Below are 17,989 nucleotides of genomic sequence, written 5' to 3' on the forward strand. Positions count from 1 at the left end.
AACGAGTGTGTCAGTTAAGGCACAGTGGGCGGGACGGGTGGCCCAGCCTGATCATGACTGCCAGGGTGTGACCTCATTAGACTCAGCCCTTTGGATTTGCAACTGTAAACACCACTCCCAGTTCCTTTACTAGTAAACAACACAACAAAAAAGCAACAGCTACAATTAACATATTAATAAATCTGGTAATCTAAGTAATGTTTGATTTAATGCATTTTTTATTTTAATGCAAAATGTACTTAAAAGTATACAAGTTAAATAATAGTTTAATCTTAAAGACTAACGTGAATTTTAAATAAAGTTAAATGAAAAATTATAAGTTAATGCTTTGAAATTAGTTTATATGATTAATGCAGTAAGACCATAGGGGCTTGTTCAAATGAATTATTACTGTCAACACAAAGGGATGAAGGGCAGTGATCTGTTGTTTTGCTCATGCCCCTCCCATCACGTTCCCCTCCCTTCCCCAATCTCTCTATATCTGAACTACAGTAACAACCAAAAGAGAGATGGAGATACTATGTCATAGGCACAGGCATGCAAAATCATCTGTATTCTTACAGTCACATTACACAGCTTACAGACTCTCCTCTCTAAGCGGTGGCCTGTCCGGAGACCATGGGGGACTGTAAATTAATTAATTGTTTCAGTTTTGCAATGTGCTCTGCTTGGCAAACATAAAGACCGTAGTTTTTTCAATCAAAGCTCCTCACAAAGGCCAGCATGACCTCTTAACATTAAGGTCAAAAAACAGTTTAGAGTCATTGATGCAGAATCAATAACAAGCGGTGGGCGCTTGTGTGATTCATATGGGAGAAAGTGAAGACAGCACTGTCTGCAGTGCTAATAATGCCCTAATAGTAGCAGTTAACCAGATTTGAGGATGGATAAGGTTCTCGAGTTGTGATTTAAAGAAGAAAGAGGTTGTTGAGTGCCGGACCTTTTTTTTCTTCTCCAGGTTGGAAAGGCAGAGAAAGCGGCAGGTCAGTGGATGAGAAAAGGCTATTATATAGATAAAAGCACTCATTAAAATTTCACCGCACCTTATTTCCACATCCATGCCTCACCAACCAAAGTGGGACACCCGTCTGGCACGTTTTCACTTTGATCATAACTGGAAAATCACTCATTTTATAGGGTTTGCATGAATGGCAATTGCTACATGTTTAATGTTAATAATAAACATTTATGATGCTTTGAAACACCTACAGTGTAGGAATGGGTTCCTGTATACCTGTTTAAATCATTAAGTGATCGTTAGGTGCCAACATAATACAGAGTAACACTTTACACATGTAGATGCGAGTTTACTGTACACCCATCCCCCCTTAAAGGGCTCACACATACAGACGAGAGTGTGATCTCATGTTAAAGCAGTGATACAGGATGAAAATTGGGCTCTAGGCGGCGGCGCCACATTCCTTAAATTAGGCAGCTGATTGAATCAATGATTTAGCTTCCGGTAAACCTGAAAAGTTTACCAAGAACATGACTGCTGTGGTCTCATCATGCAGACATATTAGTTTAACTTAATTTTGTCTTATAAAAAAATTATTTTGTTTTCAACTTGGCACACAATGGGAAATATGTGACCCCATTATTGCCAAGAGCTCCATCAAAATGACTGGTGGCCTGTGCTGGATATGATGCAGAGTGATTGTGAGAAAAACAAAAGTGACAAAATGTAAGCATGAAGTCATGGTCTATTATTCTGACTCCTATGACCTCACTTGAAGATGCCCGCCTTGTGTCATGTGCCTATAAATACTTAATGACTGACAGCAATTTGTCAGATACACACCCTCCACCACACACATACACACACTGTGACCACAATATAGAAACATAATATTATTTCTAAATCCATTATTTACACAGGCAATTTTTTTATCATTCTTACGTACTGTATATGATTAGAATTTAGACAGGGGCTTGTTGTCAAACTCAGTGACTGTAAGATTTTAAATCTTGGCCATTTATTAAAACTACTTGTTGGACACATAAATAAACATTTTGATATAAATTCAGACAACTAAACAGTAAATGTTACTTTTTAAGTTAAATCAAAAGACTGAAATGCAGTCTCTGGACAAGTGCATGTAATAAATCATTTTATGATTCATAATTTTTTAAAAGTTTATGTTATTCAGTCAATAAATATTTTTTAAGATTTTATTTCACGATTCAAGCTTTTTGTTTGTTACAGTACATACACAGAATATACAACCTGTAGTGAAATGTAGATCTGTACTCTGTAGATGGTGCAACAAGACAAGTTAAGGCAAATATATGATGATTTACTATTTAATGGCACATATATTGTAACTACCCCATATAGTATAACAAAATTGGTCTGTAATCTGTTAAATCATTCAAAAAGTTGCAAATATTTACAATAGTAAAAATGTGACATTACCTGAACTGGTACCACTTAACGCAGCGGTTCTCAACCAGGGGGGCAGGGAACCACTAGGGGCCTCAACAAACTTCCAAGGTGGCCTCAAGATTACTTAAATTATTCAAAATTAGACAAAACATGCTTAAAATAAGTTAAATCAAATAAGAATAAAGATATTTCCCAGTGTTTGGTTATTCTTGTTAAAACTGTCTAGTTATGCCAACCTCTAGTAGGTAAAAATTGATGGCCAGTAGGGGTGGGGGGCTTGAAGTTAGAAAGGTTTGCAGTACAAGTTAATCTACGAAGTGGTGCTTGGGCGCCATCTGCCGATGTGTTTTGTTTTCTTTTTTTCGAGCTACCACTTTCTCTACTAATTCTAAACATTACTTAGCGCTTATTGAGACCACAACATCCACTATAGGCGCACTCACACTATCCAAACCAAACCGTTCCCAAATGCGATTGTTCCCCTCAGAAGCACGTACTTAAATAAATCAAATAAATTAACGGTACCTTTCACCAGGGCATTAACAATGTTAGTAAACTACTACAGAAACACCGCCAACATGTAGAAAAGCGCCAAAATATACGCATATATGTTAGAGAAATAAAGTAAAATGTTCCCGCCCGGTCTCGAACCGATGATCCTTCGCGTGTTAAGGACATGCCCACATTCAACTCATTATGAATGGTGACGTCACACCAATAGGTTTCTGATAATTTTTAATCAATTTTCTGCAATTTGTAAATGTCTGTTAGCCATTCGCAGTACATATGTTGCATAGTTCTGACCACTGGAAAGAAATTTGCAATGCACAATTTATGTCCATTTTCGACATTGATAAACGGCCTTCCCTATAGTAGGATCCGTAGTATATACGTACGTATGAACAGTAACCGGAAGTGAATGACACTAGCGGTGGCTAGAAAAACATTGTTGGTAATGATCAAAATATCAAATAGTATTTTAGATTATGTGGCAAAACAAATTAAACTATAAACTCTTTGATCGCTTACCATAACATTTTAACATCACAACATTTGTGGAGTTAATTAACCAGACAGTTGTTAGCTAGCAAATGAATGAATTGGGTGTTATTATAGAGCTGTGCACTTTATGTTGGTCATCACAAGGATTTACAGTGGTTAAATGAAAACATCCACACTCTACAAAGTGTGACCGAAACATCTGTTACATCCGAGGTGCAGACAGCGATAAAATAAACGGGTAAATATCTAAGATGTTTGCTTTGAGTTCGAGTATTACTGCTGATAAATGATGATAGCAAGCATGTCTTTACTGAGGTCCGTAATTCTGCTTTTTCTTACACGTTTTAACCATTTTATAAAATGTCAGTCCTTATATATACATATAAACAATGTCTGGATGGTTTGTTTCCATACTGTTTTTTAACATACACATATTCTTTGTAAGATATGGGGGTGAGACGATATGTAATTTGGGCTAATGTGACATAAGGGGTTATGTCAATAATTCCAGGTTTTGGCAGATTTTATGCTTTCTAATAATAATTAATAATTAATCCGGTTCAGCTCTACATTATGTAACTAATGTCACTTCAATGCAACCCACATGTATTTGTATTGGTACATCAGTCTGTTTGCTTGCCACTTTATGTAACTGCTTTTGTGGACTGTTCCCTATATAGCAATTATAAAATATGTGAAGAGTGATGTTCTGCGCTCATCTACAGGTGAATGAGTGAGGCTGACTTCTTACCCTCTGCTGAAATGGCAGAGATAAACCGCATCCATTATGAACTCGAATATACAGAGGGCATCAGTCAAAAGATGCGGATCCCAGAGAGGCTCAAAATTGGCCCTAGTTTATCAGAGGAATCGCCTGGCTCCTATATGGATGGATCCGACCGTACAATGATGCAAGTGCCAGAGCGGATTGTAGTTGCAGGTATTTTCATATCAAGCAATGGCTTTTTTAAGTAAATGAAACTAGAAGGAGAACAGAGGCTAACTAATGAATGTTTTAACTCATCTAGGAGATAGCAATGATGCTCGCTTCAGCAGACCTAGAGATCTGGATCTGATTCAGTCCACGCCTTTAGAGACAGTTGAACTGAAAACTCCACCACGGGTTCTGACCCTCAGTGATCAATCCCTGGACTTCCTAGAGCCGGAACCAGCAGCCAACTGCATTGCCCAACCAAGAGAAGAGGTATAAATTAATCAGCACATTGTTCTTGGCAAAAAAAATCTCTATTTTTACTACCTTCTTTTAAATGTGTGTCTCCTACCTTTTCTTGCCTTATGTATCCCCAGAGCTCCATTTATATTTATTCAGTTAGCAAATGTTTTTGTCCACATCAGCTTACAAATGTGGGAACATTTTGTCAACATTTTGAGCCAACTATCAGCAAGCTCCATCGGTACACTTTATAAAACATTTTATGTATGAAATTGTCTCCACTCCATAAAAAAGCATGGATAATTTTTGTTTTTTTTTACATTTTATTATTTCTGATTTAAGTTCTGTTACTTTATTTTTGGTCAGTTTTGAGGATATTGGAGAAATACAGAATGTATGTTTGTTCTACTGTTTACATTTAACTCTTCCCCTGACAGCGTTTTTAAAACAGTTGCCAGTCAGCGCGCCAGCATTTGTCAGGATTCTCACAAAAGTTTAATGCCTTCCAGAAAATGTTAATCTTTAAATATATAAATTAAATATATTATCAAAGGAAAGAACAAACCATTTGTGTTCAAACAAAAAAAATAATCCTACAGTGCCTTTATTAGTTTTCTTTTTTATTACCTCTCAAAATATGGGTAGGTTTCTTCAAGCACCAATTTTTGAGCAAATAGCTGAGATAATTTCATTTTGGTGAAGGACTTTTGATAGAGATCAGATTCAAAGCAATTCTCAAAACATAAACAGACATACAGCTGTTTGCCCTAGGGCCATAATTCCAGGTTTTATATTATGTGGAGGAGTGCCATCTGGTGGATAATAGCGGCATTACGGATTGCCGGAAATACTCGTCATTGGCTGGATAGCGTTTTCTGTTTAATTGATAAGTTAACTTGTCATTGGCGAAAGTTAAATGATATTTGTTTCTGTGCTCTTAAGATATTTGTTAGGGGAAGAATAAGTCTGTCAGCACTTTTTAGTAGGTGAAAAAAGTCTGAATGAGACAAGTAAAGAGTAAACCTACTCTTGTACACTTGTGCAACCGGTGTAAAAAACAGCTGTTTTCTCCCTCTTTTTAGATGCCGTCTCACTTGAGGTCAAGAAGGGAACGCTGTAGAAGTGAGAACTTAATGATGCGCCACAGTGGGCAAATGAACAAACTCGATTTGTGAGTACACAGGCACCTGTCATTCCCTTTAACTAAACTTCACCAAAAAAAAAGAACAATCTGTCATAATGTACTCACTCTCAAGTGGTTTCAAATCTATAGAAATGTCTTTTTTCTGCTGATCACAAATGAAAATATTTTGAGCAATGTTTGCAACCAAACAGTTTTGGAGCACCATTGACTTCCATAATATTTTTTCTGCTAAAAAGTGAATAGGGCTCCAAAACTGCTTAAATACACACATTCCTCAACATATCTACATTTGTGTTCAACAGAACAAAGAAATTTATCCAGGTTTGTAACAACATGAGAATGAGTAAATAACACAATATTCATTTTTGGGTGAACTATCCCTTTAACAAGCATCATGTGTAGCTATATTCTATGTATACATGTTACATAGAGAAGAAACAGCTGTATAAGCAGGTAGGTAAGTGAACAGGGAAAAGGATTCATGTCAAAATCATGCCTCTCTCTCTAGTGCAAGCCCATCACCGTCTCGTGGTCCTGTTCGTGCCTGTCCTCCTCTTATCAGCCCTGAGGACAGTCACAACTTTAACAGTGCTAGTGGACTTCTCACATACGTCAAGAATACAACTCGCAGGGCCTATCAACAAATCCTGGAGGTGCTGGATGACAGTCACCGCAGGTGAACTCTCCCATATTTGATATTTAAATATATTTTCTGATAGTAAAACTACAACATTTATACATATAAAATCAAAAGTCCCTTTGCAGTCTCCGCTTGGCTTTTTTTTTTTTTTGTTAAATGGTCCCTTCAGTTAATAATTTGTGTTTAACTTTCATTAATCCCCATGTGTCTGATTAGCTCTGCAGACTAAAGTGTTAAAGCACGTCAACAATGTTACTTAGGGTCTCTCATGTTCAGCTTTTGTTTAAATGTTATAAAGAAATCATCCAACTATTATGTTCTTTTTATTATAGTCGGACAGCTCTTGTACATTTTGATGCTAATATTGAGAACATTCCTGAAGATGCTGTCTCAACAGATGCCGCATCACTGCGACGACAGGTAGCATCGCCCTCCTATACCCATTACTATTCTTCAATTGCTGGATATACACTGTTCATGCATATTTATCATGTGTTTTAATTGACTAAACAGATCATAAAGCTGAACAGAAGACTTCAGCTACTGGAGCTCGAGAATAAAGAGCGTGCCAAGCGTGAAATGGTCATGTACTCTCTCACTGTTGCATTCTGGGTAGTCAACACCTGGATCTGGCTGCGACGCTAGAATGCTCATATACAATACACAAATGCTCAAATTGTATTAAATGCTGAGGTACAATTCAGCTAAGATTTTTGGTATTTTGCACTTTTTTTGTTAGCTTCTGTGTAAGTGAAACAAATTATAAAGCTACAAATTTTCAGTTGCACTTGCAATAATTGAAAGTTTAAGAGGAGTACTAATTATGCTCAGATGTAGTTATTGTTGTTGCATTACCAATCCTTATGCTGTTTATGTAAATGTTTTAACATAAGATGATAGTATTGTTGTTCAGTGCAGTGTTTATATGTAAAGATTTAAATGATCTGTCGTTGCATTAGCTATTCCATTTTTTGTTGGATGTTGATACTTATTTTCAGTTCTAATTTAATAATTCTTTTTCAGTTAAATAGTTTGTATCATTATTATTTATTATGAAACAATATTGGGGATAACCAAGAATAAAAAGTCAAATGTATCTGATATTTGTCATATGAATTTTAGAACACCTTTGCAGTGTACCTTCTTGAAATCCTGCAATTATATTTATTTAACCTCTTTCCAGGCTAAAATTACAATTTCAATATTTGACATGGTCTTAGACTACCAAGTGTTAAATAGATTAAGGTTACATTTATTTTTTTGTTTTAGCCGTTTTAGAGGTTATAACGTGGAAACACTAGAGGGCGCTATGTCGTATTAAGTCTTCATGACCTGGAAGAAAAACGTAGGGTGTCCGTTTGGCCCTGGTTGGTTGACACGGTACGGTGGACGTGGAATATATAACAAATACTCGCGGATACAGTGATGCTCATTCATTGTAAGAGAATTGACGTTTGTACGAATACAGCGGAATACATCAACCCATGACAACACTGTAGAGAAAGCCTCTGCTCAACGTTTTAACTTTGGCTGGTGAAGAAAATAACCAACTTTTGATCATCTCGTTGTTGTTTCCTCTTCTGTTTGTTGCATATTCTTCAAACGAACGCTCAAATGCTCACTGAAGAGCAGCTCGTCTAATAAACACATTGTCATATTTGTATATTTATTTATTGGTTCTCGCTGTGTGCGTTCATGATGGCTCCGATGGGCATCCGGCTGTCGCCGCTCGGTATAACCGTGTTCTGTTTACTGGGGCTCGGTGTGATCTATCATCTGTACGCCGGGGTCCTGTCCACCAGACTGTCATTATTCAAACAGAAAAAGACCGTGGATCTGAGGGATCTGCTCGCCCTCTCCATAGAGGCTGCAGTGCAGGGTGGACGGGAGGTGAAGAGGATCAGAGAGGACAACGCTTTGCAGGAGAAGTCAAAGGGGAAAACTAAAGAGGGAGCAAGCGAAAAGTTTACACTGGGTGATCTGAACTCTCATCGCAAGATGTTTTACCTGATCAAGAACACTTACCCCCAACTACAGGTACAGATGATGAGAACTGTGTGTTGGGTATTATGTTCTTATCATTGACACATGGAAAATACAATAAATGCTATAGCACTGTAGAAAAATCCTAGATACTTTACTGTTTTTGTAAACACTACAGTATTATTTAATGTGGAAGGGCTCTCCATTTTTTGTATTCGATTTTTTTGTAAGGGTAAAAACTTCCCATGGTGGTGTAATTCATTGTAAGATAAGCATGATTATTTATTAGAGGTGCCGTTCAACCATTCGTCCAGAGTCTTATAAAGTCAGTCGTGACATTGCAAATATGTAGTTTACCATCTTGTGTTATTTTAATTGTGCTTAAGGTCACCAATATGGTCCGGTTCACGTTTTTACATTTCCTTTGGTGTGTAGGTGTGTATTAGTACATGTTAACGATATGCAAAAGGTTAACAAATGACGTGAGTTATCATCTCCAATGTAAATCTCTATTCTTGGACTACAACACGGATTGTAGGGAACAGTTGACTTCTTTGGATTGGTAATGTAGAACAGTGGTTTTCAAACTGGGGGCCGTGAGCTGGTGCCAGGGGGGCCCCAGTTTTATGACATTTTATAAAATACATTAATTTATCATGAATTCTGTGTAATGAAATAAAAAATAAGGCTACTAACCAAAAGCACTACTTTTTTGTATAATTTAATGTTGTTTTTTTATTAAAATGTTGAGTTTTAGAACAGTTTTTGGTCACAAATTTTCTTTGGGGGGCCGCAAAGGAATGCACCGTACACAAGGAGGGGGGGGGGCACACGCTGAAAAAGTTTGGGAACCACTGATGTAGAGAAGACCGACATTATACATAATCCCTCCCGCTTTGACTCTCACAGCCTGTAAGTTAACTCCTGTTAGCATTGCATTGTGAGCAAATCTTTCAAACATGGTAAGGAGCGTCACATTGCCAGCTGACGTCAGAGGTATTTAGGCCAATCACAATGTACAGATAAGCTGGCCAATCAGGGACACATCGCTTTTCAAATCGATGAGTTTTGTATAAAATCCCTGCGTTTCAGGAAAAGAGTGAAATCTTGAGCTACAAAAATGTACGGTATATGGAAAATAATGTGCCATTTTTGAACCATAAACCACGCAAACACATTATACCAACTTTTACCAGAGTGTGGTTGTCTGTTCTCAGGTAAACTCAGAGGAACATGATGATGCTGAGGGGGAGGCCACCATATGGGCACGCAGCATTCCTAGAGAAATTTTGGAAAAGGTCCCAAGGGAAAAGGAAGTGCTTGCAGAAAGGATCACTGTATGGATTGATCCACTGGATGCCACTCAAGAATACACAGGTTTGGATCAGCGTCTGGATGTCATTTTTTTATTAAGGGGCAGTATTAAAAGATGTAATAAACTCTCTGTTAAACTATGATTTAAAGTTTTCTTTGTGAATAAGTGGTGTTTTTAATATGCTTTAAGACAAACCATGTGCAAATTTTTCATTCACTCCATAAAATTTGAGTTAATTCCAAAGTCTCAAATATACCGCTGTTTGAAATCGCCTTGGTTTTCTACATCACCAACATGTAGCCAATCAGCTGCTTTAGCTCTACTTCTATGATGATCACATCACCTGTTAATGTAGCATCTATTCACCTATATATCTGTAGTCCGAGATGGTGTGAAAGAGTGGAGATATTGTGATGCTCAAAGATGACTACATGGGGACTTTAAATACATATATAAAATGTGCTTTTATGGACCGTAGTTCTGCTATTTTAGTTGAAACAGTAAGTGTGTAGCATTATTATGTGTGCATACCAGGATGTAAATCCTTTGGTTCCTGTTCACACTTTTGCTTTTGTTCAAACAGAAAACCTCCGGCAGTATGTCACCACCATGGTGTGTGTGGCCGTGGACAGGAATCCTGTTATAGGCGTGATCCACAAACCCTTTACTGGGTACACAGGTGTGTTTATTTGAAGCGTACAGATATGATCAAAACCAGATTGGCTTGTGGGTTTAGAAATGAAAGTCAAACAAATTATGTAATATTCCAGAGAAGTAAGCTATTTGTGTTTTATTTTTTCTGACTGGTGTACCTTATAGTAGCTTATTGTTAACAACAGATATTTGATTTATTGACAAACTTCACATTGTATATGATTTAAATAAGAAATATATTTACATTTTATAACAATGTAAGACTAAAAGTATTTTTAGTACAGTTAGAGATGGTTTCCCGGACTGGGCTTAAGCCTAGTACCAGACTAAAATGCATTGTTTGGGCTTGTTTAACAACTTAACTAAGCTTAACAGCTTACAGACATCTTATAGAGCACCTATTACATTGCTAAAATTAATGTTATTTTTGTGTATTTGGTATAATACAAAAATGCAGATGACCAAGCTGATCGATCAACTGTTGCCTTCAACCTTTGTGTTTGTTGTAGTCCAAGAAAAGAGATTTAAGTTGGAGAAGATAACTTGCGTCATTGTTTACTTTTGGATTTGTACCTTTGCATATTGTTAACATGTGCTAATACACACACACCAAAGGATGTGTACAATTTTGATTCGGATAATAGGTGCTCTTTTAAATATATATTTTTAAATATGTCTTAAGATGCACACCAGTGATGTTTTTATAACGTATGTTTATACTTATACTTACTTATAAGTAAAGTAAAGTACTTATATGTCCTAATATAAATAAGCCCTATAAAAACCTCCCCTTTTTTGTATGTGTTCATAATGTTTTTCTTATAACATCATGCATGCTTTCTCTGATTTTCAGCGTGGGGTTTTGTTGGCGAGGGAGCCAATATTGCACCTCGTGCGTCCTATAACACAAACTCTCCTAAGGTGATTGTGTCACGCTCACATGCTGGGGAAGTGAAGAGTTTTATTCAACCTGCATTTGGAAACAATACTGAAATTATACCAGCAGGGGGCGCAGGTACTGTATCCATAAACTGAATCTATGTCCATTGAATATGTACATAATTATTGACATGGTTTGTACCATTGTTACAACTGTTGGACTTTTTCTTTCTGCAGGATATAAAGTACTGGCTCTTCTAGACCCTACTGATGAGGAATATGAGAAAGCTGATATTTATATACATGTGACATTTATCAAGAAGTGGGATATCTGTGCTGGCGATGCCATCTTGAGGTCTGTGGGAGGACAAATGACAACTTTGAAAGGAGAACAGATTGATTACTCCAGCTCAGAGGGGATCACAGGTGGGCTGCTGGCCAGTGTCAAAACTGACCACAAAGAATTGGTCAAGAGACTTCCAAATCGGGAAGGAAACAAATAATAGTCAGTCACTGCTGATGCTCCTCTTGTCTCTGGAACAGCACACTTGTGTAGAGATTTGTGAAACCGAGATAAGCTTATGTCAGGGGAACACTGAGCCAGAGTCCGTAACAGTTAATAAAGTTATGTGTGTAATAATTCCCAAAGGAGTTTGAAAAGAGGTACAGCATTAAAAGGCTTTTGGCTTATAAGGATTATCATGTTTCGTATGATGTATTTAAAGAATGTTTGAGTGTTACATTTGGTCAAAGTGCAGGATTAAATCATGAGATCATCTTAGTTATTTTGATTATTTTCAAGTTAAACTAGTAGCTTTATCTTTTATTTTCCTGTTTGCTTGTTTGTTTTTGAGTGATGCTGTTTGTGACACTTTGAAATGTCTGGTTAAACTGGGTTTGAATGGTTACATTGATTTTGGGTAGGGATTTAACTGTGAATTCAGAGATAACTTAAATGTTATGTCATTGTGCATACATTGTCCATTACAGAAGTACCATATGTAAATAATAAATATATAATACAGAATATTAAGATGGACATTTTGGTTTTATTTTGTTTGTAGGTAGAGTTGGAAGACAAGTTAACAAAAGATTTAGTTAGATGCTCAGCAGACATCATATTTGGTGAATATTTCTGTTGATATACCAGTCTTAGGGCTCCTTCACTGTGATAGATATCTCATTTTAAAACTTCAATTTTAAAAAAAGAAAATATTTTTGTATGAGTATTGATAACTCTTGCCATGATTATTTGGCAAAGTCACACAGATAGCCATGATTTTGCGTTTCTTTCATAATGTGTGCATGACAACAAGAGTAATGTTGAAAAAAGACTCATTTTTCTGCATGTGCCCTTTTACAGATCTTGTCTGAGATTTGTGGCATGTTGTTTGGAATCGCATTGATTAATGTCTTCATTCTGCCTTTAATAAATTTAAGATTTGGGTTTTGAAAAGAGTGAAGCGTCATTGTTATGCAAGAATACACATATGGCAATGTGTTGCTTACAGTAGATATGAATGATGCACTAGTGAAGGGAACCCCAAGTGAAAATTTTGATGTAGTGAAATGCATGGTATACAGTGGGGTTGGAAAGTTTGGGCACCCTTGGTAAATATGAGCAAAGAAAGCTATACAAAATAATCCATAATGCTGTTTCTTTTAAGCTTTAATAAAAAAAATCACAGAAATGTAATGTTTCATTGAAGTAAAACAATTGAAAGTGATTGAGAAATAACATTATAAAATAAGTAATTTTCTCTAATACTCACTGGGCATAAATATGGGCACCCCTTTATTTAATCCTCTTTGCTACCTCCATTTGCAAGTATTCCAGCTCAGAGTCTTCTTTTATAATGTCTGATGAGGTTGAAGAATTTAAGGTGATTTTAGATTATTCCGTAATGTGAAAATGATTTATTTCGTAATGTAATTTCCCCTTCACTTTCAATTGTTTCACTTCAAAGAAACATTATATTTTTGTGATTTTTTTTTTAAATTGAAGCTTAAAAGAAGAAACGTTATAGATTATTTTTTAAAGCTTTCTTTGCTCGTATTTACCAAGGGTGCCCAAACTTTCGAACGCCACTGTACAGTATGGCAGGGGTCTTCAACCTTTTTTTGAGCAAGGCAACCACAATGCATAAAACAATCTGGAGGACCACTGTTTTGATTTAGTCTACTCAAAACCTTTTTGTTTTACTTGTTGAAATGTCTTATCATTGTTTAAAATGTTAACATACACAAAAGAAGCCAAGCTGATGTAAAAAATATGTAATTAATAAAATATAAAAATTGAGGTTATTAGTAGAGTGTAACTCTAGTAGGGCAACTCACAGGTTAGAGACCACTGCAGTAGGGTATCCTCCTAAACGATTTGAGTAAACAGATCTTACCTTAACTGCATAGACTTCCCAAAATCTGTGCAAAAAATGATGCATGTTATAAGCATGATTTAGGAATGAAAAGTATCTTGTGTGCTTTTAAAGGGAACAAAGAAATCTAACCTTTTGTTCAAATGTGATGGTCACAGGTTTCACTTTTGTTTGATTAATGACATGGTATAGAATCATACATTTTCATTAGTTTATATAAATCATTACTTTTGAATGCCATTCTATGTAATATAATTTTATATAGTAACTGTTATATAGTTTAAAACATCATTTCATCAACGTGTGTGTCTATTTGACCACCACAAGGTGGCAAGCTTTATCTTAAAAAAAAGTGTAAGTCATGTAAGCCATTCACTGAATATGTTTTTATATGTTTGGCAAAACAAAAGTATGTTTTATGATCTTGGATGCATGATCGGTATATTCTTGGTAATCATAAACAGAAGCAGTGAAACAGAAACTATGTATGTATGCAGAGAGGCAGCAAAGGGGACATATCATGAAAATCAGACATTTTCCAATTGTTTAAGTGCTATAATTGGGTCCCCAGCGCTTCTATGAACCTAGAAAATGTTAAAAGATCAACGTAGTAACTTAGTTTTGGTAAACCATTCTCTGCAAGCATGTGAAAAAATAGGTCATTAAAATTTGGCTCCTCCTGTGATGTCAGAAGGGGATAATACTGCCCCTTAATCTGCACTATTCAACCACGCCACTGGCCTTTAATGCAGAGATCAGCTCATTTTTAAAAAAGCCTTGTGAAATGTCCCCTTTAAAGCGATAGTTGACCCAAAAATTAGAATTCTGTCATCATTTACTGAACTGTTACAAACCTGTATAAATTATTTGTTCTGTTGAACACAAAGAAATATATTTCGAGAAATATTTGTAACCAAACCATTTCAGAGCACCACTGACTTCCATAGTATTTTTGGTGCCCCTGTTTTCTGCTTAATTATAAATACAGTATCTTCCTTTGTGTTCAGCAAAAGCAAGACATTTGTACAGGTTTGTAACAACTTGAGGGTATTTGAATGATGACAGAATTATAATTATCATTTTTCAGTGAACCATCCCTTTAAAGCATTACAAATAAATTTGAGCTTTCGGTGGAACACAGCAGGGAAATAAAACAGAGCTTTAAAAGTGAATTTCACAATGCATCACACCTTCTCTCTAATTCTATCGTTTTGCATATCCTTAGATGTCTTCAATTAGCACAGCTTGTAGTTCTAACCCTCCGTGACAGATTGAAGCTCCTCCACTCTCTGTGTGTCAGTGACGCAAAGCTGTGGAATTAGAGAAAAGTCATGAAAATCTAGTGAGATGTCTTTATGGAAGAAGGAACAAATACTTATTTGCATGTAATGAAACTATATCTTCAAAAATAGCCAGCTATGTGTTTTATTTGTCTTAAGAATCAATTATCAAATCTTAAGTTACTAGTTCATGTTATGATGGGAAGATCTGTGGATTATTGCATTATTCATAGTTGCTGCATCACATTGGTAATGTTGATGTGCTGCTAAAAGGCTTGATCCTGTTTCTTTGATGTGCTAAGAGGAATTGCTCTTGATGGTGTTTTAATTCGTGTCATTTACCCTTTCTGGTTCAGCTACAGTACATATGGATGTATGACAGCTCTGCCACCATATGGTTCTTACCAATATTCATTTGCAGTGCATTAAATAGACAACAAATTATCAAACTAATGTGTCGACTGAGTTTAAAGAAAATTGGCAACAGCAGGTGGAATCTTGTTTGCTGTTTTCAGACAAATGCCAGTTCCAATCTTACTTGTGACAGTTTTTCTCACCACTGATATTGTGCCTTGAGGTAATAACCGGCGTCTACTCCATAACATGGCTGCCACTTCACTGTGACACCTGTGTGTTACTCATGCCAAATCAGAGTAGACATATGCAAAACACATATGGATACGTGTGCCAGCTGGAAACAGATAGAGACATTTGTTGAGGTGTGAAGAAAAAGTTAAAAAAAAAATGTTATAGTGGCAGTGACAACAGCACAAATGGGAAACGGTCTCTAGATAAAAACAAGAATTCAGATAATGTGTGAGTAAACATTCCAATAGCCAAATGATCCTGACAACTATAGAAAATGTATCATATTGTAATCGTATTGTGGTAAACAAAAATACAGTCTAACACAGACAATAATATTCTAATATGTTGTTATAAATACACATACACATTGGAGCACAAAAGCATTTGAACCTCAAACTTTATCACAAGAAGACTTATAAACATTTGTGAAAAATGTCTGTTTTTTACCTGTACATATGGTCAAGCTGGAGGAAAGCATCAAGTTTGGTGATTCAGAGTGAGACGCCTCTCTTTAGGCCATTTACGGATAGAGGATAATGGATTAACAGATCCCAGACATTTGGCATGAGCAGTATGACACTGTGTGGGAGGGCACAATGAGCTATAGCGTATCAGTTTGCCAACAACTTTGCAAGACGTACAGTCATGGAAAACGCAGCGCAGTCTGTCGTGAACATCAAAATTCCCTTAAAGCCATCATGAAAACAATTTAGTCCCTAAGGAACAAAACCATCAACAAGAGCTATGAGCAGCAGTATGTGGTGATTTTCCACAAGGCCAAGCTGCAACAGCTGTTTGAAGCGAATAGTTCGGTTTTATAGCAGAAATAAACACTTGATATGTTGTGACATTTCACTTTCGTGAGACAGTGTTGTATAACAATTAGAAAATTGGACAATATAATGAAGCATTAATAGACAGGGAATAACACTGCATTAGTAATAATAATAGAGCATGAATGATGCTAACAGTACAACACATCATTAAAGGGGTAGTTCACCCAAAAAATAATTCTGTCATCATGTACTCACCCTCAAAGTTGTTACGAACCTGTATACATTTCTTTGTTCTGCCAAACACAAATTCTTGTACACTGTTTGAAAAACAGGTTTTGAGCACCATTGAATTCCATTGCATTTTTTCTGCTCCTACTTCCTGCTTGATTAAAAATATCTTCTTTTGTGTTCAACAAAGACATTTATGGGCCCTTCTACAAAACTGGTCCAAAGTTAGAGTTGTCCAAAGTCAAGCTGGCAACATTAAACTATGTTGCGCATTTCACAGATTGTCCATTATAATAGACAACAAGATTATTTTATTGTACCAAACAGTCACACTTAACAATGTAAAAAACAACAACTGTATGTGTGTGTGTCTATGGACACTTAAAGGGATAGTTCACCCCAAAATGAATATTCTGTTATAATTTTCACATCTTCATGTTGTTACAAACCTGTATAAATGTATTATGTATGAAGAAAGATGTTTTAACAAATGCTTGTAAGCAAACCATTCGAGCCCCATTCACTTCCATAGTTTGGTAAAAGAATACTATGGAAGTGAATGGGGCTCATGAACAGTTTGGTTACAAACATTCCTCAAAATATTTTCCGTGTTCATCAGTACAATACATTTATACAGGTTTGTAACAACATAAGTCTGTAAATAATGACAGAATTTTCATTTTTGGTGAACAATCCCTTTTAGTTAGTGTAACCACATAACTTTACTGAATTTTAACATTCTATAAATACTAAAACATAAAACAAAACTAATGATTTGCATAACTGTGCTAAAATGTAGTTTATTTCCCCCAAATAAAGAATAAAATGCTTCCTTTTTCACTACCAAAACAATGATGTCACCACCGAAACTTTACCATGTCGTGACTATTACTGAATTGCCATGTTTTGGTGTTTGCTAGTCAGCACAAGGTTAGCAAGCACAGTTCTGAGAGTTGAACACGTGTAAAAATTACATTTTATGGAATAAAAATGTGCTTAAAGGGACACTCCACTTTTTTAAAAAATATGCTAATTTTCTATTTAAATTAGATTTTTACCGTTTTGGACCGATCTCCGGGTCTGGCGCTAGCACTTTTAGCTTAGCTTAGCACAATCCATTGAATCTGATTAGACCATTAGCATCGCGCCTAAAAAATAACCAAAGAGGTTCAATATTTTTTCTATTTAAAACTTGACTCTTCTGTAGTTACATTGTGTACTAAGACTGACAGAAAATTAAAAGTTGCGATTTCCTAGGGCGAGGTTAGGAACTAAGTCCTTAATAATTAAGGACTTTGCTGTCGTAACATGGCTGCAGGAGGCGGTATGATGTAACATAGTGCCTGAAAATAGTCCCCTTAGTATCTTTTAATTAGCAGGGGACTATTTTCGGGCACTATCATTGATAAATTTAATATTTTTGTGAGTTTTAATAAAAGGATCTTAGTAAATGGACTGGTAAATGGACTGCATTTATATAGCGCTTTTAACAGACCTATGGCCATCCAAAGCGCTTTACAATTAGCCTCACATTCACCCACACATTCATACACCGACGGCGGTGT

At 36.1% G+C, this 17,989-nt stretch overlaps 2 protein-coding genes and 1 long non-coding RNA gene across 3 annotated transcripts; 2 read left to right on the forward strand and 1 right to left on the reverse strand.

Annotated features, from left to right (window-relative positions):
* The first annotated feature begins 3,301 nt into the window (after window positions 1-3,301).
* On the forward strand, window positions 3,302-7,447 carry mffb (mitochondrial fission factor b). Its single transcript, XM_065275937.1, has 7 exons — window positions 3,302-3,626; window positions 4,114-4,328; window positions 4,417-4,592; window positions 5,645-5,733; window positions 6,215-6,382; window positions 6,679-6,766; window positions 6,860-7,447. The coding sequence occupies exons 2-7, from the start codon at window positions 4,118-4,120 to the stop codon at window positions 6,989-6,991; spliced, it is 864 nt and encodes a 287-aa protein (XP_065132009.1). The 5' UTR covers window positions 3,302-3,626; window positions 4,114-4,117; the 3' UTR covers window positions 6,992-7,447.
* A 236-nt stretch (window positions 7,448-7,683) lies between these two features.
* Window positions 7,684-12,633, forward strand: bpnt2 (3'(2'), 5'-bisphosphate nucleotidase 2). Its single transcript, XM_065275938.2, has 5 exons — window positions 7,684-8,383; window positions 9,547-9,706; window positions 10,228-10,323; window positions 11,152-11,313; window positions 11,415-12,633. Exons 1-5 carry the CDS (start codon window positions 8,042-8,044, stop codon window positions 11,678-11,680), a joined length of 1,026 nt encoding a protein of 341 aa, XP_065132010.1. The 5' UTR covers window positions 7,684-8,041; the 3' UTR covers window positions 11,681-12,633.
* Window positions 12,634-14,538: 1,905 nt separating this feature from the next.
* Window positions 14,539-15,990, reverse strand: LOC135764045 (uncharacterized). The gene is made up of 3 exons (XR_010539612.1): window positions 15,868-15,990; window positions 15,371-15,523; window positions 14,539-14,862 (listed from the first exon to the last, which is right to left on the reverse strand). It is a non-coding gene; the product is annotated as an uncharacterized lncRNA (long non-coding RNA).
* Window positions 15,991-17,989: the final 1,999 nt, after the last annotated feature.

The sequence above is a fragment of the Paramisgurnus dabryanus genome, chromosome 6 (genome assembly GCF_030506205.2).
Source record: "Paramisgurnus dabryanus chromosome 6, PD_genome_1.1, whole genome shotgun sequence".
Classification (NCBI taxonomy): Eukaryota; Metazoa; Chordata; class Actinopteri; order Cypriniformes; family Cobitidae; genus Paramisgurnus; species Paramisgurnus dabryanus.